Source organism: Salvia hispanica, chromosome 3, assembly GCF_029641045.1.
Source record: "Salvia hispanica isolate PSC_SH4W2 chromosome 3, Shi_PSC_v1, whole genome shotgun sequence".
Taxonomy (NCBI): Eukaryota; Viridiplantae; Streptophyta; class Magnoliopsida; order Lamiales; family Lamiaceae; genus Salvia; species Salvia hispanica.
Window position 1 is genome coordinate 21,120,274 of NC_142694.1, and position 23,083 is coordinate 21,143,356.

The window sequence follows — 23,083 nt, forward strand, 5'->3', positions numbered from 1 at the left end:
AAAATAAGAGAGATAAGGAGAATGATAGTTAAAATAGTGTTAGTGGATAGTCAGACCTCAATATTATTATCTAAAATGCTAAGCATAAGTAGCCTTCTGTTCTCTTCCCAAAAGTAGGAATATTGGAAATGGCGGAAGATTAATATATATTTACACCACTATTTCTTGATAACATTAAAATTTAAATGTGTGCATCAACTTATTATTGAATTTGCCTCCAAAATATCATGGGATAGTTAAGAAATTTTTGAAAATTTATAATTTATCATTCAAATTTTAAAAGGTGCTATACAAATCAGAATTTGACTAGTTACTTCATAAGTTTATAGACAATTTTAACCATAAAAAAATACAAAAGGTACATCAAAACAAAATAAAAACAACTTTGATATATTAGAAGGTACGGATTTTCATGACCCTATATTTATGGTATGTTCGGTAGTAAAGTTTATAAAAATGAGTAATATAGTTACTTTAAATTGTCTCTTTGTTTGTTAAAGTTGATGAATTCCCGAGATATGTAGTGAATAAATGTACTTATATGAAATCTAACTAGTTTAAATAATTACCTTGTGTAATAAATACAATCGCAAATCTTTAGTTCTCTGTAAAAAGATATTAATAAACTAAAGCTTGCAGAAAAAGTGGGAGTGTCACCTTTGTCCGAGCAAATTTGCGGTGCTTGCGGAATTTTGCAAAAGTAAATAATTTTGTATAACAATGTGCATAATTAAACAAGTCAATCTGCATACGTTGTTAAACAATCCTCATATGTTATATTACGATCATCATAATCATAAAATATAATCAGTATAACTTTAAATACAATCCACATAGTTAATTAAGCAAACCTACATAATTTTACCCAAACAATCATCTTAAAGTCACAGTAATAAAATATAAATATGACGTCACTTGTTTTGCAATGGCAAGTTTATATTATTTTAATTTAGTTTTATAACTTTGTCAATACTAATAAGGGTTTAAATTGAGAACCAAACTTCGGGCTTAAATACGCAACTTTTTAAATATTATTCAATTATTTTCGAAATAAATGTATAGAAGAATTCGTCAGTACAACAACGTGTCCAATTATGACAGTTTTAGGGTCTAATTTACACATAGATAAGAAAAAAAAATGTACCGAGAAATATGGCATAGCACATGAAAAAATTTTCTATTGTGTTTTTATTTGATTGCGTATTTTACATTACTAATGCATGTATACATGGTGACGAAAGTAACGTGTTCTGTGTAATTAAAATATTAAACAATATATAACTTCATATGTAGAATGAGTTTGCTTCAAAAATATGATCTAAGCCTTCCATTTAAAGTTTACATGACGAAGCCAAACTAGCCTGCCTACTTCTATTTTTAATTTTGCTTTCGTCTCTGTATAGTTGAGCTGGGCAAATGAGAATATTTATTACCAAGTTGCGGTGTAATTATATAATCCAATTTTACACCTAATCATGCTTTACGATATACGATTGACTTGGATTTGTATTTGATTATTAACCACTTGAGCATCAAATGAAAATCAGGCACGGGTGCTAGAGTAAAGTAGTGTGCAAATAACGTACATTTGATATGATTTATTAAATCACATAAATAAAAAACTAGAGTTATAGTAATATATGTCTTACGTGAATAGGGTATGTGTGACAGCTAATTAATAGTAAGTGACATCAAGAAGAGTACATAGGCATCAAACCACAATATACAATTTACTATGGAGTATATAACAAGAGAATGAAAAATCGAAATAAGGTTATAAATTGCGAAAATTTTAACGAAATAGTAATTTACATATCAAAGAAAGCTACTTGTTCGCCGGAACTAGCATGGTGGAAGTTATTTGAGGCGGAAATAATTATTTTTGATATAAATTTTTTGAAATAAGCTACCTTGGAATCTTTCTTACTGTAGATATTAAATTTATTGATGAATGGCTCTACATACATAAATAAATAAATATGTATCCCACCTACTAGCATTTTGATTGAAATCACCTAGCTAATCCCACTCAAACTTCAAAAACCCACTGTATAACCAAGTTTACAGGGCTTAATTATCTTACAAAAGTTACCGATCTTTGCTAGTTTTATTTTAGAATGAACTGCCTCGTTAGCCTCTAACATTTTAGATTGTGACACCACAAATTCGTAACAAAAAAAAAATAGCGCCAGATGACTTTAATGTTTAATACAATCACAAATGCAGTGTTTTTAGTCACTTTTGAGACGAAAATGCCAAATGGCTTGAAGGGCATATTTGACAATCCCTAAATTTACTGACATATGAATTCTGTCACAAATCTGTCAGTAACTTTTTATGTAATTTCTTATAAAAGTTCTGGAAGTTCATACGGAATTAAAATTTTCTCATTATTTGCACAGAAAAAAAAAACTTCTCATATCCCTCTATTTCTGGTTAGTGGTAACAATATACTAGTTATATCACGAAGGAAATACATTGAGTGGTAACAATATACTAGTTATATCACGAAGGAAATACATTGAGATACAACAAAAATTATGGAAAAATGAAGTTATTTATGCAATAAAATTTGAATCATTAATACACAAAATAAAAAATATTTTACATTTCATTAAATGATATAGTAATTATTTTTTTGAAAACACTGACATTTAAAATATTATTTCATTATATATCATCGAACTACTCTAAAGCCTAACTTTAATACAGTATTTATGATTGATATTTTATTAAAAATTTTAATTTAGCTCAAAACTAAAATTTTAACACAATCTTTAGATATAAATTTCCATAGTTTCTTACCATTCATCATTAAATTGAAACATAAGTTATATTTTGAAAATATTCAAGCATATGATATTAGCTATTTAGTCATTGAAGATATTTTTTTTATTAATAATAGTATTTAAAATTAAGAGAATGTAAATTTATAAATTAATACAATAAAATTAGGATATTTTCATAATAAATAAAATTGATCCGTAAATCAAGGTAAAAAACATAGAAAAATTAGGGGACATAGAAACACGAAAAATTACTAAAAATGAGTTTTATAAGAAAGAAAGAAAAAATCTCATTTTATTATTTTCATATTAATTAATGCAGATAATGATAAATCTGTATATTATAAAAAAAAAATAGAAAGTGGAAATAATGACGATAATTACGTATGAAGTACCAGAACTCATTAGGAAATTACATAAGAAGTTGTTGACATAAATGTGGCAGAATCATATGTCAGCATTATAATGGAGTTACAAAAATGTCTCCTATAAGGTCTGAGGGTGTTTTAGTCCGAAAAAACATCATCCTTGATTATATTAAACGTTAGAGTCCTCTAGCACAATTTTTTTTTGTTAGAGATCTATAGTGTCACAACCCAAAATATTAGAGACTAATGAGGCAGTTCATTCTTTATTTTACGGTGCCCCCACCAAAAAATAAGAAATTTAAAAAATTAAGAATATCAATTTTAGCAATAATTCTTAGAATTTCAGAAGTTAAAACAAGATGACATTTTGACTTATATGATATGTCCAACCTATATTTATTTAATAAGTAGATTAACACCCAACAACTTGAACATTTATATTTTTGGTAATAGATCCAAACAGTAATGTATTTTAATTTTTTATACTCCATCTATATCATATTTTAAGAAATTTTTTCGTCTCTAATGAGAAGTGACTCATTTCGACTATCAAATTTTTCTTTTCATCTTTTTCTTACTTTACCAATTATGTATTAGAACTTATGTTTCAAAAGTTTCTATTTTAAAAAAACACTAGGAGTATATATGTACATAAAATTGTAATCAATTGCAAACTGTATTTTCACTGCAAACTGCAAACTAAAATGATTTGTCATCAAAAAATTTCAATGCATTGTCAGTAGACATTATGTTAACATATTTGTTTACGTAATTTGTAATATGTTGACATCAGATCTGAAAAATTTAATAGTTCAAATTTTAGTTTGCAGTACTACAGGACCATATATGTATTCATATACTCTTTTCGTCCATAAAAAAAATAGTCTAATTTTGCTATTTTAGAATGTTCAAAATATTTGTCCCATTTCTAAAAATAAAAATTTTGCATACTTTATTCACTGTTTCTCCTCTTTCCCATATTTTAACCACTCTTTCTTAATCTCTTTTATTTTACCCACTTTTTTTTCTGATCTCCTACATTATCAATTTCTCATCAAAATTGTCGTCCATAAGTGAGAATATTTTTTTATGGACGGAGGAAGTATTATTATATATATACTCCCTCCGTCTCATTCTAAGTGGTGCATTTATTTTTCAGTACAGAATTTTATGTAGTGTTATTTTTTGAGTTGAGTAGAGAAAAATAGTAGAGAGAGTGATGTTTCTATCATAAGAAACGTTTTATAACGTTAGATTATTTGATAAATAAAAATAGTTTCCGTAACTAAATCGCTATATAAGTTTTGCTCATTAGTTTTTACTTTCTCCGTCTATGAAATGTTGTCCAGTTTAGCTATTTTTGTTCGTCTGTTAAATATTGTTCACTTTGCATTCCTTTCATTTCTGGTAAATGGATCTCACTTTTCACTAACTCATTACATTAACATTTTATTATAAAATTAATATATAAATGTATGACCTACGCTCCACTAACTTTTTTCATTCACTTCTTTTCACATTCCTTAAAATCCGTACCGAATTAAACCTGACAATATTTTGCTGACTGAGGGAATATGTAAATATTAATTAAATATTCTATTTCATTCGGTAACGCTTGTTAGTTTTCATATAATATTAATCGTGTCATCACAATAAATTGTTTATCTATTTAGTAATTTTAATAGAAATTAAACCTTTTGTGATCAATTGACAATTTTAGTTTTAATTATTTTTAATATAGAATATACTCTCTTCATTTCTCTAAGATTCTTCATTTCTCTAAGATGATCCATTTTTCTTTTTAGTTCGTCTCATCCAAGATAGAGTTGCCCAAGGTTTACTGAACCGGCGGTTAAAACCAAAACTGTAGCCGGCAGTTACGGTTCCAAACCGAAACCGTGAATTTTAGGACCGCGGTTCGGTTCAGGTTCCAATTTTTTCGAACCGAATCCGCGACCGAACCGCCGGTTAACCGCAGTACACGGTTCCGAACCCCAATGCAAAGATAAATTTAAACATAATTAATCCTTATATTAAAACTATACTCCATTATGGTAATACTATTTCCGATTGAAACTATACTCCATTATAATACTATTTACGATTTTATTAATTAACACATATTTTTTTTTATGTATGGAGTCTATGGAGTTTGGATCATCATTAATATCTATCAACATTGCTTAATAAAACTTAGAAGAATTGATTACATTAAATAAAGCATAATACTCTAATTAACATTGATTAATGAATCGGTAGTCTTCAAAATTGATTGGTTGGCGGTGGGTGATGGCTGCACTATTCAAAATTGATTGCACAAAATACCATTTCTTTTATTTTTATTTATTTAAATGTTGATTTTAAATTCAAATTGGATCCTATTTCCCCCTATTTTTATGTATAAATACTCCCCTCTATCCTCACACTCACCCCATTCTTGTGTTAATAAGAATTTCTATTTCCAATCTCCCACGCCCTTTTCAATTTTTTCCTTTTTACCCCATTTCATGTATTTATTTGTTTATATTTAGATGAGTACGACACTTGTAAATTATATCACTTTGTAATTTGTTTGTAAATTATATCCCATTGTAATTTGTATATGTAAATTGTAAATTTGATATCATTTTCACCTTACTTGTCTTAATTAAATTTAAACTATCCATTTCCTTGTTCCAATTTATTTTATAATTTCAAACTACATGGCAAAAAAAAAAAATAAAGGAAAAAACCGCGAAACCAAACCAAAACCGCTACGAACCATCCGAAAACCGGCAGTTTAGAACCGAAACCGAAACTGCCGGTTTTCGAACCGAAACCGAAATCATGAAACAACCTCACAGTTCGGTTTCGGTTCCATATTTTCCAAAAATGGAACAGGCGGTTCCGAATCAAAACCGCCGGTTCATGAACCGTGGGCAGGCCTAAGAGCATCCGCAACGCTGCCTCGTTGCGGTCTCGGTCTCGTCTCGACGAGACGAGTCGAGATGTCTCGACGCCCGACGCGTCCCGGCGAGGCAAGCCTCGAGCTGGCGAGACACGCGCCCGGCGCCATGTGGCGGGCGCGGGCGGCTGGCGTGACGCCCACTCGCCGACCCGCGAGTGGGCGTCGGATTTATGACGTCATAATTCAATTTTTTTATAAAAAAAATCAGATTTTTCAAAAAAAAAAAAATTAAAAAAAAAACGGCAATAATTTTTTTTTATATATTCTATATATACTCTTCTCCATTCTCCATTTTACACACAAACACACATCTATTCTCTCATCTCTCTTTCTTTTCTCTCCAATCACTTCTATGAAATCGTTCCTTTATTTTTTTCTTCTCCCAAATTTAATCAATTATGGATCCATTTGAGCAAATGCGTCGAATAATGGAAGAATCGCTAGAAGAAGATCGACGTAGGGAGGAGGAAGCCGCCGCGCCTCCTAGGCGACGCCGGACATACATCCACCGTAACCGGGAGGAAGCCGCCGCAAGGTTGGAACGTGATTACTTCAGTATGAACCTGGTGTGGGGAGATATCTACTTCCGTCGCCGTTTTCGTATGTCACGCTCGCTATTTTTGCATATCGCGAGTACATTGGCGGCACGGGAAGAGTTCTTCAGAGAAGGGTTCGACGCTGTTGGCCATCCTAGCCACACGACGCTCCAGAAATGTACTGCGGCGATCCGTCAGCTTGCTACTGGACAAACGGCGGATGCGTTCGACGAATACCTGCACGTCGGAGAATCCACTGGGCGACTTTGTTTGTTGAACTTCTGCAAAGGCGTCCGGGCATCCTTCACCGCCGAATTTCTGAAGAAGCCAACCACCGCAGATTGTCAGTTTTTGCTCCGTCTTCATGAACAAGCGCACGGATTCCCCGGGATGCTCGGGAGTGTCGATTGCATGCATTGGCAATGGAAGAATTGTCCTATGGTGTTGAGGGGGTCATACACGAGCGGCCACAAAGGCACCCACCCCACCGTTATACTCGAGGCCGTCGCCGACTACCGGCTATGGATTTGGCATGCGTATTTCAGGGTCCCCGGCTCGAACAACGACGTCAACGTGCTCAACAACTCCGACCTCTTCGCTGAAGTTCTGAATGGTAAAGCGCCGGCCATCAACTTCGTCGCTAACAATCGCCAGTATAAAATGGGGTACTATCTTGCCGACGGCATCTATCCGAAGTGGCCAACCTTCGTGAAGACGTTCAACAGACATACGGACGAAAAATAGTCTCTTTTTGCGCAGAAGCAAGAGTCTACTCGCAAGGATGTGGAGAGAGCGTTCGGGGTTCTCCAAGCTCGATGGAACATTATCAAAGCCCCGGCTCGACAGTGGTTTTTGGAGAATATGGTCGACATCATGTATACGTGCATAATCTTGCACAACATGATTGTCGCCGACGAAGGACCTGAGGTGGGAAATTGGTTCGACCCTGAAACCCCGGGAAGCTCAACCGCAAGTAGTCCGCCTCGAACGAGAGTGCATCCGTCTTTGCAAGAGCGGTTGTCTATTCGGGCAAGGACACGTGATTCTACCGCCCACGCCCAACTCCATGAGGATCTAATGGAGCACATTTGGACAAAATTTGGCAACCGTTAGATGATCGTCACTAGAGAACTCCTTCTTCTGCTTCTTTGCCTCCATTTTTTTTTATTTGAGTTTAAGTGTGCAATTTGTAATTTCTAATTTTTTAATTATGTCTTTTTTATTTTTTTAGGTATTTAAATTGTAATTTTATTTTATTTATAATGAAGTGTGTTTTTTATTAATTGAATTTGTTGGAATTAAAAATAAAAAATGAAATTGAATGAATAGTTAAGAGATGGTTAAGAGATGGAGGGATGCAGGTGCTGTCTCTTAGTTAAGAGATGAGCTGAAAAGTACAGTGGGGCCCATGAATTGTGAAGAGATGAGACGGTTAAGAGACGGATAAGAGATAGCGTTGCGGATGGCCTAATCCAAGATGACCTATTACTAAAAATGAAAACATCTTCATCTCTCCCTGCATAAAATCTCGTGCCGCCCAGGGAAGAGATCATCTTCGTTGGGACAGAGGGGTGATTCCTACTCCCTCCGTTTCATGTTTAATAGAGTAATTTTTCTATTTTGGGAAGTTCTAAATTATTGAGTCATTTTTTTTTGACAAAAAGTAATTCTCCCTTTTATTCTATTCTTTCTTCATTTTTCTTACTTTATTCTCTCTTACTTTTCCACCATTCATTAACTTCGTGTCGAAAAGAAATACCTCTATTAACAAGGAACGTGGAGTACTTTTGTAGAAGTAATCAACTACTCCCTTCGTTCCTTGTTAATAATGGCGCTTCTTTTTGGCACAAAGTTTAAGAATAATGTGTTAAGTGAATAGTAAATAAAGTAAGAAATAATAAAGTAAGAGAGATGAGAGAATAAAGTAAAGATGATTATTTTTTACCAAAAATAGAAATGACTCAATTAACTTGAAACTTCCTAAAATAATAAAATGACTTTATTAACATGGAACAAAGTGAATACAATATTTTATTTTTAGAGCTTTTACTATGTGAACAGAAATTAAATATAATAAAATTAATATTTAGAACATAACTTCTACTTTTATGAAATATGTACGATTAAAATATTGTAACATATTAGAACAAATTAAACGTATAAAACAACACAAATAATGCTAAATGTGTATTGAATGATATTAGTGCTTGCGTATAAAACTTACATAAGGTATCTAGCCCTCGACCCTAAATGCTACTCCCTCCATCCACGATTTATTGACACCAATTTTCTTTTTTGTTTGTCCACAATTAATTAACTACTCCCTCTATCCCATAAAATTTATCCCATTTTACCATTTTCGTCCATCTACCCAAAAAATATACATTAAATGCACTTCTCAATCTCCTCAATGTGGAACCCTTATTTCACTACATATCTCCATTTAACACAAAGTCAAACAATTTCTTAAAATCTGCGCCATGTCAAACTGGGACAAACTTTGTAGAACGAAGGGAGTATTTTTTACTACTTTTTGTAATAGACCTCAAATTCCATTAACTTATACTTACATTTTAGGTATTATAAAACTAATATACAATCCATATTCCACTTACTTTTCGAACACTTTCACTATATTTCTTAACACCCCTGCCAAATCAAAAGGGTTCAGTTTATCATGAACTAAGGAGGGAGTACAGTTGTATCTTCTCGAGTCTTGACGAATTCACAGTGGAATTTTATCCATGTGCACTTGAATAACAGAGTACGCATCTCCACATTAATTTATACCTATCATGTGGACAACCTACTCAAATTGAATCCATTCTATGCTAATTAATGTTTTATAGCAGTTTAATATCAGATAATCAGATTACAAGGAGATTTTAGACAATAGTTGCTATCTAAAACAATAGGGAACGAATGTAGCACAAAAATTTGCTTCATCATTCTTACTACAACACATCAATACTCAAACCCTTGGTTAGAGAAAATGCAGTAGAGTAACCTTTGCTTCCAAGTCATCTACTTCTTCGTACAATTAGCATGTCACATGTTTACTGCCCTGCCGTTAGGGACAAGAAACAGAAGATATATTATACACATGAAATTACTACTAAAGTACTAATTGTCAAGTAAACTGGACAAACTTTATAGAAAATTTAGTAGCAACAAGAACTATAACAAGGTTGCCTCTATCAGAACTGGTTAAGTTTTGCACATGTCATAACTATAGTTATATACATTCATTTTTCACTTTGAAAAACTGTGGATCTTGTTTACTGGAAAAAGTTCTTCAACATATGTAAAAGTAGCAGATGTGAGATGGATTTAAGACCCAAGAGCCATGGTTGAGATGATATTTGCCAATAGGTAATGCATGCTCTTTAAACTGCGGAACAAAAGCATTTCAAGTATGACGAAGTGTGGGCAATTGTCCAGAACCACTTTTCCACCGGTCTGAGCATTCTTCTTGCCTAAAGAGAAGCAAATTCTCCTCCTTTGGCCAATCTCTACGAGTGGAAGGGCTGATTCTATCTATCTGAATGTCACAATAGAAGAGAGTATGCACTTTTACACAAAGATGGAGAGCAGTCACATGGGGAATAAAGTTGCTAAGAGGGAGAGGAAAATTCCGGTGACGACGAGCACTGAATTTGGCCCAGACTCTCTTCTTGTCCATTATTTCGACACCATTGACAACATTGGAGACACAATGTTGATTAAGGAATGTCGATGATGAGCGATGCAACAAGGAAACAACATGAAGAACTGCTTGTACTACTAGCAAGCAAATTGTTACCGTAGGATTTTAACTATGTTTAAGTGTAGTATTGTTTTAATTTAGTAATTTAGAATTTGAAATTATGTCTTTATTATAATTTTTATTGAGATAGCCTTAGGCATAACTTTGAAATACTTTTGAAATATAAATGAATGAAGAAAATCCAAGCACTACAAAATTATTGAACATCCTCACTTATCATCTTTAAAGCTTGTGCATTCCTCCTTATCTTCTTAGAAACTAACAAATGTCAACAACAAAGTAATGAATGGCAGTGTGGTTCATGTACTCGAGGATTTACCACCTCTTGTTTCTTGAGTAAGGCACAAAAATGGTTCGTGAAATAACTTGACAATGAATAGTTCTTATACAATCAAGACTACAAATGTGTAAAATGAGCTAGTGTTATCAACTACGGCTGTAAGCTCTAAATATCATATGCTCTCAACTAAAGACAACTAAAGAATCCTAAACATTATTAAGAAGTAATCTACTGAACATGGGAAGTCAATAGGATAGTCCTAAACCTTACCAATAAAGTTACTTAATGTTGAATGTATAATTCGAAATTAAAAAACATATTAGAACTTTACTCATTTTCACTATTCATGCCAAGCATATTAGTAAACTGTGCTCTGATAATATCCACGTAACTAACATAATCATACAAAATTTAGCAAGATATGAACAAATAACAAAACTAATTCAACAATACCTCGTTAAGGAGCCGTCGATTCTCTACAAAGCTCCTTAACCACGGCTGCCAAAGATTCTGGATTTATACCCATTTCACAAAGAGCTATCAGAATCGAAAGCGTGTGGCGGTCCAAACCAGTTTCGAGGATGTTAGACATGTGAAACGCCAAGTCCAGAGAATCCCGTGCAGTTCTTGCTGCCTCTGGAGCCATGCCCTACACCACATATTTTTTTGCTTTTTTAGGCCTTTCCAGAATCAATCAAAACAAAATTTCAACTTGATATACTGCAGCCTCGTTTTATGTAAACCAATACTTGATTTTTTGGGGGAAATTTCAGTTCGGCAACAACTAAGCAAAACAAAATTAAATTCCAAAAATTCAGTATGCTAATTCACGTAATTGAACCGAGGTAATCGACATTGTAAATATATATATGGAATTTCACAATTAGGATAGGGTTTGAACAGATGATCACACCAAATGTAAAATTAGTAATCACAATCAGGATTTTAAAAAAAATAAAAAATCAGCTGGTATACGCTGGAGTCTTCGCACCGGCGAGATCCGGCGACAGCTCGGTGGTCGGCAAAAGTCCGATGGGAGAGGAGAGGAGAAGCGTTGAAGGAAAGAGAGGGACTTTCCTCAAATGGACCTTTTTTATTTAAAATTAGACTAATAAGAGTTGGCCCATGATTAAAGTAGTTGGACTAGAGTAATATGTTGAGCCCATGTCCACCAATTTAATTCTTAGGCTTGAAAGAATTAAGATATTGGATTATATTTAATTAATATTTGGATAAAAATAATTAAATCCTAATTATAACTTAAATTGATTGTAATTAAATTTTTGGATTAATTTAAGTAAGAGGGTTTGCATAATTTGATCCAAATAAAGCCTTGGATTTATTTAATAAATTAATCTAATAAATTAATCTCTTGATTAATTGATTCGAAGAATTAAATCTCCTGATTCAACACTACACGCATTCTAGGTCCATATCATCAGCTTTTATTTTATTTCTCGAAACTAAATAAGTTATTATATTTTACTGGAAAAGGTACATCACGAATTTAACTCCAAATGGGTTAGTATCGTTTTACAGAGTTTGAAAGTGTACGAGGTGAACTTTTCTCTCCTACATGCTAATGTGAACCTTTTCTACTTAAACAGTAATGACGTGCCTAAACCCTAAACCATGCTAATGTGAATTTTTTCTACTTAAACAGTAATGACGTGCCTAAACCCTAATGACGTGCAGAAGGCCATCCATGCTCGACTCCCTAATGCTAGCAGATGAAATGAAGCGTCTAATGTTATCATTCTCATCTCATATGCAGACACTCAAATCTGCCTCCCCATTCTCTTTAACTCACTCAACTAATTTGTTGCAGAGTACAATAAGCAGGATCTCGAGATACCGACTATCCATGTTTTGGGGTGGCCAAGGGGAAGAACACAATGAGTTCCATGAACAAACTTGTGTAGAACTTCAAAGGAAGAAATAAACATGGTAGTAAATTGCTTTCTTATTACATTCTTTTGAAATGAAGTACCACTGGGTGTCAGATTCATATTAAAACAATGTAAACTATCATCTATCGGATGGTTGCTAAGTTTACTGTGCCAAAAATCAATTGTTTCATATTTATTGGGACGAATGGAGTATAAAACTAGTGTTTATATAGTAGTATTTTATGAATTGAAATCTAAAATTTAAAATTACAATCACTATTTTTAAAGAATTATTACTTATATATAATTATATAATTTTAGATATATATTCATGATATTTAATAATAATAATAATAATAATAATAATAATAATTGCTATAAAAATATATCAATATATATATTAATAATTTTTTGAAAAAGCAAGGTGTATTACTACTTGTTATCTACATACCTTTTGCACATTATATTTTTCTTAAAAATTAAAAATAATAAAAATAGTATATCTAAATTTTATTTATTTGTCGTGTGGTTCATCATTTTATTTCTATTGTCATTATTTTAGCATTTGAACACTATAATTTTGGCATTAATTATTTCATTTTGATGGTGTTTTAATATTGATCTGTATATGTTGTTAAAGTGCGATTGCCCTCTTTAGAGTAGAGAAAAAAAACATTTTAATCAACATATATTTTTATTCAAATTGATTTATTTACATTTTCAAAGTTTAAAAGTTCATGTAATAATTTTTTTTTTATTTCAGTTGATTTATTGACAATGTAAAATCCGTATGAAAGAAACTAAAATGAGTCATGCATTGCACCGCTAATACAAATGATAATAATTTTAACCAATAAAAAGCTCAACAAATATTTTATTCCGCAGGAAGGTAAAAATGGTAACAACATTATTTCGGCATTAAACAGCCTGAAAACTCGTGGTGGGAAAGAAATACAGACTAACTAAAAAACTTGATAGCTTCATCAATTTTTGGACGCAATGCTTTGAAGATATATTTGTAGGCAGCTTCAGATGGGTGTACGGAATCGAAGAATACATATTTCGATCGGTCAGGGCAAATATAACTCGCCGGATTGCACAACAATGTCATTTCCAATAATCCACTTCCACAACAACCCCTATCGATATTCTCGAATCCTGCACAATTATAATACATTTAGGTAGTGTTCGGTTTCCTAGATAAAATAATAGTACTCCCCAAGATATAATCTTTTATTATGTTGTGAGATTATTTTAGTCATATAACGTTAGCTATGACTAATTATCCCATAATTATTCATATATGATTGAGTTGTGGGATTAAATCTCATGGACCAAACACACTACATATTTAATCCTGAATACAATCTTGCAAACTGAACACCCCATTAGATACTATCTTTTGCATATATATGTATGTATTACTCTAGGGTCTTATTCAGTCATTAAAATGAGAATTAAGAACCATATCAATTGACATCACAGAAGTTTCTAAGTCAATATAAGTTTCTAAGTCAATATCAGTTTGCTAATTTAGGATTAATTATCAGTAGGGATTTTGTGATATTAAAAGTAATCAATTTATATGTTACTTGTAAAAGTTGTGCTAATTAGGTAAAAACTTTAACATGCTAAATTAGTCATACTCACCATACTTGCGAGGGTTCTTGACCATTTCAACCATGGGTGCGAATGTATCGACATAAAAGATTTTGAATTTGTCCGATTTAATTTCGTCGATTGCTTTTACGAACTTGTCATTGAATTTCACGGCATCGGCCGACATAGAGTCGTTGCACTTGCGTGCGAGCATGCCACCATCACCGGGGTTTATAGTGACGACGGCTGGCGCGCATCCGACTTCCGACAGCCCCACCACCGCCACATTCCTCACCCCGGTCTTCCTTAGATCCTTCATGCAAAAGATTCAACACAAAATCCAAGATTAGACTATAATTAGGAAAAGTGATGTACAAAACAATTTTGTTATATGCATACCAGAAGAAATTCTTTTGCACTTTCTACCATTTTGTTGAGGAAAAGATCGACGCTTTCATCCGTTCTAAACATGGATGAATACAAACCAATAAATATGTCATTAGATCCGGCGCTTACTATAGAAACTGATTTTTCAATCAATGTTTTGGTTTTCTTTTTTCCTATCTTCTTTGCAATCTTGGTTGTGTACTCTCTCAAATTTTCTACTTGTTTTTTCATAGTGATCACACCCTGCAAAATTAATAAACACACGTTCAACTCTACAATTAATGGCGTTGTCGATACAAGTGGTATTCGGTTCGTTAGATAAAAAAAATAGAAATAGTATGGGATAAAACAGAATAGGATTTGTCTAGGATTATATTATACATATGGGTGAAGGTGAGAAGGAGGTGGGCCAAGATCATTTGTATGGGCCGAGCTTTTGAGAAAAACACAATTGAACAAGATATAAAATTAGTTACGTACGACATTTAATAATAAGTAATAGTGATTAAATCGTACTCTCTCAACCAATAAAAATGTGGACTTTGGAGATGACACGAGTTTTACAAAATTAATAAATCAAGAAAAAAAATTAGAAAAGTAATTAAAGTAGTGTTAGTGAAAAGTGAGATTCACCTTATCAGTACTTAGTGTAATAATGGACGGTGAAAAATTCTCAAAAATAGAAAGTGGAGTAAGAGCACTCCCAATGGGGGTGGCGAAAATCCGGCGAAAAATCGCCGAACATCGCCGGATTATCGCCGGCCGTTGTGGTGAAATCGGCGATAATCCGGCGATAATCTTACCGATATTTCGCCAACCGGCGTTTTTTCGCCGGATTATCGCCGAGCGATCGCCGGCCACTGTGGGCGACCACTATAAATATTTCCTCCACTTCCTCCATTCATCACCCACAATCTTCATTCTCTCCATTTTCAATCTCTTCTCCCAATCTTCAATCTTCATCAATCTTCCAAAAATTATGAGCTTTTGGAAGAAAAATTCCCGCTCGGGTAAGGGTAAGGGTAAGGGGAAAGAGTCGAGTTCACAAATTCCCAACACGGATGAAGCAAACGAGCAGTGGATGCACTCGTTGTTGGCGATGGGTTCTCCTCCCGGCCAACTTCCATACGCGGGTCCGTCTCCGTTGCAGACTCCTCCGGCGCGGAGACTTTCTCCGTACTTCAACTCTGCCGGCAGAATGCCCTCTCCAGCCGACGATGTGTATCGGCCCCAGTTCGACACCCCCGGATCAACCCCAGGCGACCAAGAATCTCAGGCCGCGACACTGAGCGCGGAGGACTTCGAGGTGGAAGAAACACCCACCGAGCCGCCTTCTAGGAGCGGGAGGGGGAAGGCGCCGGCGTCGTCGGCTGCGACTGATACGGGTTCCGATGAGAGGCCGAAGCGGGTAAGGACTACTTACACTCTGCAAGAGTCCGAGCTGATAGCCACCTGCTGGGCGGACACGTCACAGAACGCGGAGCGCAGCAACTACCAGACTGAGATCATATTCTGGGAGCGGGTTGCCGCGAAGTACAGGAGCCACAAGACTGCCTCAATGAAGGACCATGGCAGCGAGGCGATCCGTCGGCATTGGGAGCGCCTCATGAGGGACTGCGGCCACTTCAACGGTATTTATTCTAACTTGTTGGCGAACATGCCCAGTGGCCAGAACGAGCATATGGTCCGAGATGAGGCCATGCAGAGGTATTGTGGCAAGTACTTGTCGAAGGGGTTCAAGTATTGGAACATCTACGATCAGCTGAAGGATCTCCCCAAATTCCGGACGGGGATGCACGTCGCGCTGCACGGGAAATCGGTGCGCTCGCGACTTAGCGTTTCGGAGAGCGAGGGGAGCGCGACCCACATCGACTTGAGTGGGGATGGTCCGCACGAGCGCCCGGAGGGAGCGAAGAAGGCGAAGGGGAGGCGGAAGGGGAAGGGCACAACGTCGAAAGTCGAGTCGGAACCCCACATCGACTTAGAAAAAGCCACTTATTCGAGCAATGTCGCCAATCTGACGCAGATGTACACGCTGTACTTCACCGGCGGCGGGACCCCTGAAGAAAAGGCGGCCCTCTGGAAATGCATCCAAAGCCTGCAGATTACGATGGGCCTCGATCCCGACGCCCCTCCGGCCCCTCCGTCTTAGTTTTTTTTTTTTTTTAAATCTTTGTTTATTTGCGTTTTTTATTTGTAGTTTTTTTTTTCTCGTTGTATTATATTTTCCAATGATTAATACAACGATGAATTGTTCATTATTAGTCTATTTATTAAATACATTTGTAGGGAAAATTAAATAATATAAAAAATAATGATGTAAAAATGAAATGTTGAGTTAGGGAGAAATAAGGGAGAAATAAGGGAGAAACCAATGTAGCAGTTGGCTAAAAACTGGGGATAAAATGTGATGCTGATGTGGCGCTGATGTGGCAGGAGTTAGGGAGAAATAAGGGAGTGCCATTGGGAGTGCTCTAATTTGTAGAATTGACTAAAACGGCAAAATCAAACTATTTTTCGCGATAGAGGAGGTACACTACTTACGAACGATTTAGGGGTTTTCTCGTCGAATCCAGAGCCGCCGGAGGCGAACGAGACACCCGTCATTAGTTCCTCGATCGACAGTTGCGGATCCGAATACGCCGGCACATACTCTTTGATCCCAGCATACGCAGCTGAAATTTTTGTCAAACAAGTGCAAAAAATTAAAAAGATTTATTCACATATGTCATGCACACTACAAAAATAAAACTTGCCTATAAAATCAGTGACGAGGCGGCCGTTGCTAAATCTCCCCGTCGGCTTTTTGTTGGGTAAATCTATTCCATAAGGCCGGAAATCGCTCTTCAAAATGGTCATAAGTTTGTTGTTGTTGCCCGCATCAACTGTCGAATCACCGAATACGAAAACCGCCGAAAAGGTATTATTGAACGGCCGGTGCAGTTTTCCATTACCGGCGGCCATAACCATCGCCGGAAAATAAAGAACTGCGAGAATTAAAAGACCGTGCATTTTGCAAGGAGACCACATTGTTGTGGAATTATATTATTTTCTACAATTAAAAAATGAGAAGATTTATTGTGAATTTTGGGGTTTTTTTTTGTGATTTAGTGTGTTTGATATGAAGTATTTAAAGTGTTTAAGTTGGTACACTAAATTGTCGCCTAAACGTCATTCTAGAGCACCAAGGGCGCTCCAAACTAAGCGCCATTTTTAGACGCATCACTTTCCATTTTTTTATCTAATCCTTTTTTCTAGTTTTAATCTAGCATATTTTCAGTTTCTATTTGATATTTGTTTATGTAATAAGAATGATGATATCCTTCCCTAAGTATTTTATTTACTAATTTTCGTTAGTTTTAATTTACTATGTGTTAGTTAGTTAATTTAAATTTGGAGCAAAAACAAAATAATTGTACAATGGACAATTATTATACAACAAAACAATTCTCTATATCAATAATTTTTAGCTTCTTGATTTCTTATGTAATGTAATGGCATATGTATTGATCATATTGCTAATATATATGATTAGACAAAGAAATGTGTCTTCTAATTCGGTGGAATCAAGAGAAAGTTGAGAGACTCCTTGGCAAATGTTTCAGTGTTCTAACCTTTTCCAATGATTACATTTCAATAAAATGTTTGATCAAGCATTTGCTTGAAACTTGTTGCACTAAACTCTATGTATTGATTGGCAATATCTATTAAGAAGTTGTTTTGAACGAACATGTCACGTTAAGCATGAATTGTTGAAATTGGGAGTGAAGGTATGAGATAAATACTGTTTCTAGATTTTCCATTAACTTTGATGATCGATCCCATTGATTGTGATTTCGTTGATATGAGAAAGTATGTGCTTGGGTCTTCCAATGATAAGCCTAAATTAATTACTCCCTCTGTCCGCGAATAACAGTCCCATTTTTTCATTTTAGTCCGTCCGCGAATAGGAGTGCCAGTTCAATTTTACCATAAATGGTAATAGGATCCCATCTTCCACTAACTCATTTCACTCACATTTCATTTAAAACTATTATATACAAGTGGGACCCCTATTCCACTAACTTTTTTCCACTCATTTTTCTTAACATTTCTTAAAACCCGTGCCGCTTATGAATGAGACTCCTAATGGCGGACGGAGGGAGTACATAAGGATGATGACCCTTCATGATGATTACTCCAAGTATGGATAAGCATATAATTCCTTTCGGTACACTCTCTCCGTTCCACGTTACTTGAGGCGTTTCTTTTCGACACGAGATTTAAGAAAGTTGTGTTTAGTGAGTTAAATAAAGTAGATGAAAGAATAAAGTAAGAGAAATAAGAGAGAGTAAAGTAAAAGAAAGAATAAAATAGATGTAATTAAATGTTTTGTTTTTAGCAAAAAAATAAATGACTCAAGTAATTTGAGACAACCCAAAATGAAATACGATTCAAGTAACTTGGGACGTGGAAGTATATTATTGGGTTTAGTAATATGTCACTTGTATGCTAAGGTGACTAAGCATAATGTCGTTGTTGATGGGATTGGTAAGAAGAGAGGTGAACTTGATGTTGAATTTGTGTTTTGGGACCTTTCTATTATATGATGGTTAAATCTTTTAATGGGATTGCCATATTCTGTTATTTTTTTCGGCCCATAAAAAATAGTCTTTTCTATTTTTGGCATGTCTGATAGAAATAGTTTCTTTTTATTTTTGGTAAGTCTTTTCTCTCTTATAAAGTGAGTCCATTTCTCCACCAACAATACTTTAATCACTATTTTTTCTACATCTCCTTTTTTTTATTAATTTTACATTAAAACTCGTGTCATCCCGAAAGTCTCTATTTCTTACTAATTTTACATTAAAATTTTTTAACAGCCACTTCTATGAAGACTAATTAATTAATCATATACCAATAATAGTAGTAGCACTATGTATAGTGACAATTGGTAGCCAAGTTGGTGTAATATTGCCCATTTTTACAATATAATTCCAACCACCATATATACCATAAAACTATAATGTGGCACGAACACTATCCTAATTTTGATATGAAACTTCAAGATCATCATTTCCCGAAATCAGACAAAGCCAAAAAAACAAAACAGTTAAAAGTCCAACTTTCACCAATTTCCTATATCATTAACAAACCAATAATCATAGTACATTAGCTATAAATCAAGCAACTGGTCATAATTTTTCATTCCTTCTCCAACACTTAAGCAACAAACCGTCACCACTACACCTAATTTCCTACAACATTTATATCCTTCAATTTTAAGATAACAAAAAGTCATGCACCTATCATTTTCAAGGTTGCTAAATAATTCCAAAATTCTCAACAATTATAGATTTGGCCCCTGAATTTCTTACATCAAATCAATACGCCTATATATTGCAGTATCAAAATTAAATTAGTGAAAGAAACAAGTTCTTACAAAGAAGATGAGTGCAGCTAGGTTTATCAAGTGTGTGACCGTGGGAGATGGCGCCGTTGGAAAAACGTGCATGCTCATTTCCTACACCAGCAATACCTTCCCTACGGTACGGAATTAAATTACTTTGGAATTTCATTATATTTTTTACATGAAATTTTTACACGTGTGTAAAATATGATCATAATTTGTAATTTGGGATCAAATGTTTGATCTTATGCAGGATTATGTCCCAACTGTTTTCGACAATTTTAGTGCTAACGTGATCGTTGATGGGAGCACAGTTAACCTAGGCCTCTGGGACACAGCCGGTAATTCAAATTCTTTTTAATACATTCTTAGGGTTCTATGCCCCTAAGACCATCATGAGAACTGAGAATCATATTAGTTCTTTGATTCATTAATATCAGTTTCACGAAATATTTCAGTTACTGGATCAATAACAGTTCATTGATTCATGAATAACAACTGATATTAATTAATTACCGAATTAATATGGTTCTCAGTTCTCATTATAATGTGGTTCTCATTATATATGCACCCATATTTAAGTTAAAGGGTGTAATAATTTATGAAATTAATTTCATTTTTAGGGCAAGAAGATTATAATCGGTTGAGGCCTCTAAGTTACAGAGGAGCTGATGTATTTCTGCTAGCGTTTTCTATAACCAGCAAAGCCAGCTACGAGAATATATACAAGAAGGTTTCCACTTCCTTCAATATCATATATATCTCCTATTTTATTTAATTCATTCGTGCGCTCGTACACAATGGTGAAGTTCGATTTGTTAGACAATATAAATTATGCGATGAGCCAAAATGCAGTTTGTCTAGATTTAAATTAGTTACTGGAGCGAAGGTGAGATGGATAATCATAACGAAATACAATGTAATCTTAGCATTGTGGATATGTGCCAAGATATATTGTCACGGGATGATCTTTTGTGAATATGGCAGTGGGTTCCCGAGCTAAGGCACTACACCCGGAACATACCAATAGTTCTTGTGGGAACTAAATCGGGTAAGATTCAAATAAAAACGATTAGTCCTTCATCATTTTGATCAATTAATAGACAGAATTATTCACAATTTTATTCATTTTCATAAGCAGATTTGAGAGAAGATAAACAATATGTTATTGATCATCCTGGTGCAGTAGCTATTACAAGAGAGCAGGTATGGTTTTTATGTATATTTCTCCTATATGTTTTCATATTGAAAGAATATTTTTGGCTTAAAAATAGTAATATTAGTAGTAGTAATAGTGAATAATATATCATGGTTATTTTTTTTTTACTGTGGGGCAGGGTGAAGAACTGAGAAAGATTATTGGAGCTGTGGCGTATATTGAGTGTAGTGCTAAAACTCAACAGGTAAAATTATTATTTTCTTAATTCTAATTATTATTATTATGTTGGTTAGCTAATTATAAAATTTTAAATGTTTTTGCACTTAAATTTCAGAATGTGAAAGCCGTGTTTGATACTGCAATAAAAGTTGTTCTGCGACCTCCAAAAATGAAGAAAAAGCTTTACCAATGGAGAGGATGCATATTCCTTTGATATATTCAAGATTAATTTCTCAAAAACTTAATATTATTTGCTATTATCTTTCAACCTTTCTTCACATTCTCTTGTTTCTTGTTTTCTACATTTTGGCTCTTAATTACCTAGAAAGCTGTGGAGATTTGAAAAAATGGTGAAAGATAAGCCAAGTTTGAAACATTTATATGTTACCGTTTATTCAAATAAACAAATACTTGAATGACATGTTCTGTATTCTTGTATTTTCTAACGTTAAAAAGATATGGATACTTTATCAATCCTTTTATAGGGATGTAACTAAATTCAAACTCTATATTATACAAGCTGTAAATTATGATCTAGACCGCCAGATTTCAAGATTTGATATCAACAGATGACAACTAACATTAACTGGATATGTCAATATAACGCCAACATTGTCAACCGATTAATGTTGTGTTGATATTTTCTGTTGCTATTGTTTGACATCCGTTGACATTAAATCTTGAAATCTAATGGTCCTAATAGTTTGTCCTTCATACTCTACCTAATTGTTAACTCGCCATTTGCATGGTAGAGGTACCAAACATATATACATATATGAAGTCTAAAATTCTAAATGGAAATGAGTTTGTGCCTACAATAAATAAATTGGGAGGCTACTTAGTATATGAATATATGTCTGATCACATCTGCAGTGAGGTTAATATAAAAAAGAAAACCTCAATTCCCAAGAATTAGTATATTACTAACTGGGTGTAAATGTGTAATAAAGGATGTGACCGTGTTTTGCGGATCATGACACAAATTTCAAACCATACTCTATTCTAGCTATATGGCATGCAAATCATACAAATCGATTAATGGAGTTGATTTTTTAAAGTCAAATCTATAAGCATTATATTCTGCATAGAATATGAGAAGGTATAGAAAAGTCGGCAAGTGATAGTACATAGATTCAAATTTAATCTCTCCGTGGCACAGGAGTAAAAATTCAGTGGTCACGAAGAAGATTAAATATTTATGTAATTATAATCGACTAGACATATTGTATGACAGTATATTTGAATTACTGAAACTTTTATTCAGTAGTCATAGAGGAGCAATGTGTAAATGTGGAATACTAACTTATGGCGAAATTTGGGAAAAAAAAAGGTAAATAAAAGAATATATAAGTGAGAAAATTATTTTATTAAAATTAGACTCATTTATAGCATTTATTAAGAGCACGTTTGCATTAGTGAAGGCTGTTGGCGCATTTCGCGCAAGACTCATAGTATAACTATAGCATTTTACAATATTTATGTACCCCCTCCGTCCACCATTGCGCACTCTTTTTGTAAAAATAATAATAAATAGTTAAAGTGAATAAATGGTAAAGTGAGAAAAAGAATAATGTTAAAAAGACTCTTCTTAACATTATTCTCTCTCTTATTTGACCATTTCTCTACTTTAACTATTTATTATCATATTTACAAAATGAGTGCGAGAAAGTGACCGAGACTCCTAATGACGAACGGAGGGAGTATATATTTTACAAACAGTCTGTTTCTACTTTCTACACATAACAAGCTTTTATTTGG

General features: G+C 34.1%; 2 protein-coding genes and 1 pseudogene across 5 annotated transcripts; 1 reads left to right on the plus strand and 2 right to left on the minus strand.

Annotated features, from left to right (window-relative positions):
- Nucleotides 1–9,461: 9,461 nt before the first annotated feature.
- Nucleotides 9,462–11,789, minus strand: LOC125212919 (mitotic-spindle organizing protein 1A pseudogene; annotated as a pseudogene). 3 transcript variants are annotated; one of them, XR_016137214.1, is made up of 3 exons: nt 11,675–11,789; nt 11,137–11,332; nt 9,462–9,701 (listed from the first exon to the last, which is right to left on the minus strand). The product of XR_016137214.1 is annotated as a mitotic-spindle organizing protein 1A pseudogene, transcript variant X3 (transcript). The 3 variants fall into 3 exon arrangements; XR_016137212.1 differs by having other exon boundaries at nt 11,659–11,768; XR_016137213.1 differs by lacking the exon at nt 9,462–9,701 and adding an exon at nt 9,733–10,178 and having other exon boundaries at nt 11,659–11,768.
- A 1,574-nt stretch (nt 11,790–13,363) lies between these two features.
- On the minus strand, nt 13,364–17,643 carry LOC125216353 (GDSL esterase/lipase At5g45960-like). Its single transcript, XM_048118043.2, has 5 exons — nt 17,315–17,643; nt 17,103–17,233; nt 14,571–14,801; nt 14,223–14,484; nt 13,364–13,730 (listed from the first exon to the last, which is right to left on the minus strand). The coding sequence occupies exons 1-5, from the start codon at nt 17,586–17,588 to the stop codon at nt 13,531–13,533; spliced, it is 1,098 nt and encodes a 365-aa protein (XP_047974000.1). The 5' UTR covers nt 17,589–17,643; the 3' UTR covers nt 13,364–13,530.
- A 2,284-nt stretch (nt 17,644–19,927) lies between these two features.
- Nucleotides 19,928–21,744, plus strand: LOC125211040 (rac-like GTP-binding protein RAC13). Its single transcript, XM_048110719.2, has 7 exons — nt 19,928–20,086; nt 20,201–20,288; nt 20,571–20,680; nt 20,935–20,998; nt 21,089–21,153; nt 21,285–21,350; nt 21,441–21,744. The coding sequence occupies exons 1-7, from the start codon at nt 19,988–19,990 to the stop codon at nt 21,537–21,539; spliced, it is 591 nt and encodes a 196-aa protein (XP_047966676.1). The 5' UTR covers nt 19,928–19,987; the 3' UTR covers nt 21,540–21,744.
- The last annotated feature ends 1,339 nt before the right edge of the window (nt 21,745–23,083 follow it).

Bases quoted from the DNA above. Each gene is read 5' to 3' on its own strand.
- LOC125216353 (XM_048118043.2), bottom strand. From the start codon at position 17,588: ATGTGGTCTCCTTGCAAAATGCACGGTCTTTTAATTCTCGCAGTTCTT. The intron at 17,234-17,314 runs GCAAGTTTTATT...CAAAAATTTCAG, and splicing joins CCTCGTCACTGATTTTATAG to CTGCGTATGCTGGGATCAAA. The intron at 14,485-14,570 runs GTATGCATATAA...TTTTGCATGAAG, and splicing joins GTGCAAAAGAATTTCTTCTG to GATCTAAGGAAGACCGGGGT.
- LOC125211040 (XM_048110719.2), top strand. From the start codon at position 19,988: ATGAGTGCAGCTAGGTTTATCAAGTGTGTGACCGTGGGAGATGGCGCC. The intron at 20,999-21,088 runs GTAAGATTCAAA...TTTCATAAGCAG, and splicing joins TCTTGTGGGAACTAAATCGG to ATTTGAGAGAAGATAAACAA. The intron at 21,154-21,284 runs GTATGGTTTTTA...ACTGTGGGGCAG, and splicing joins TAGCTATTACAAGAGAGCAG to GGTGAAGAACTGAGAAAGAT.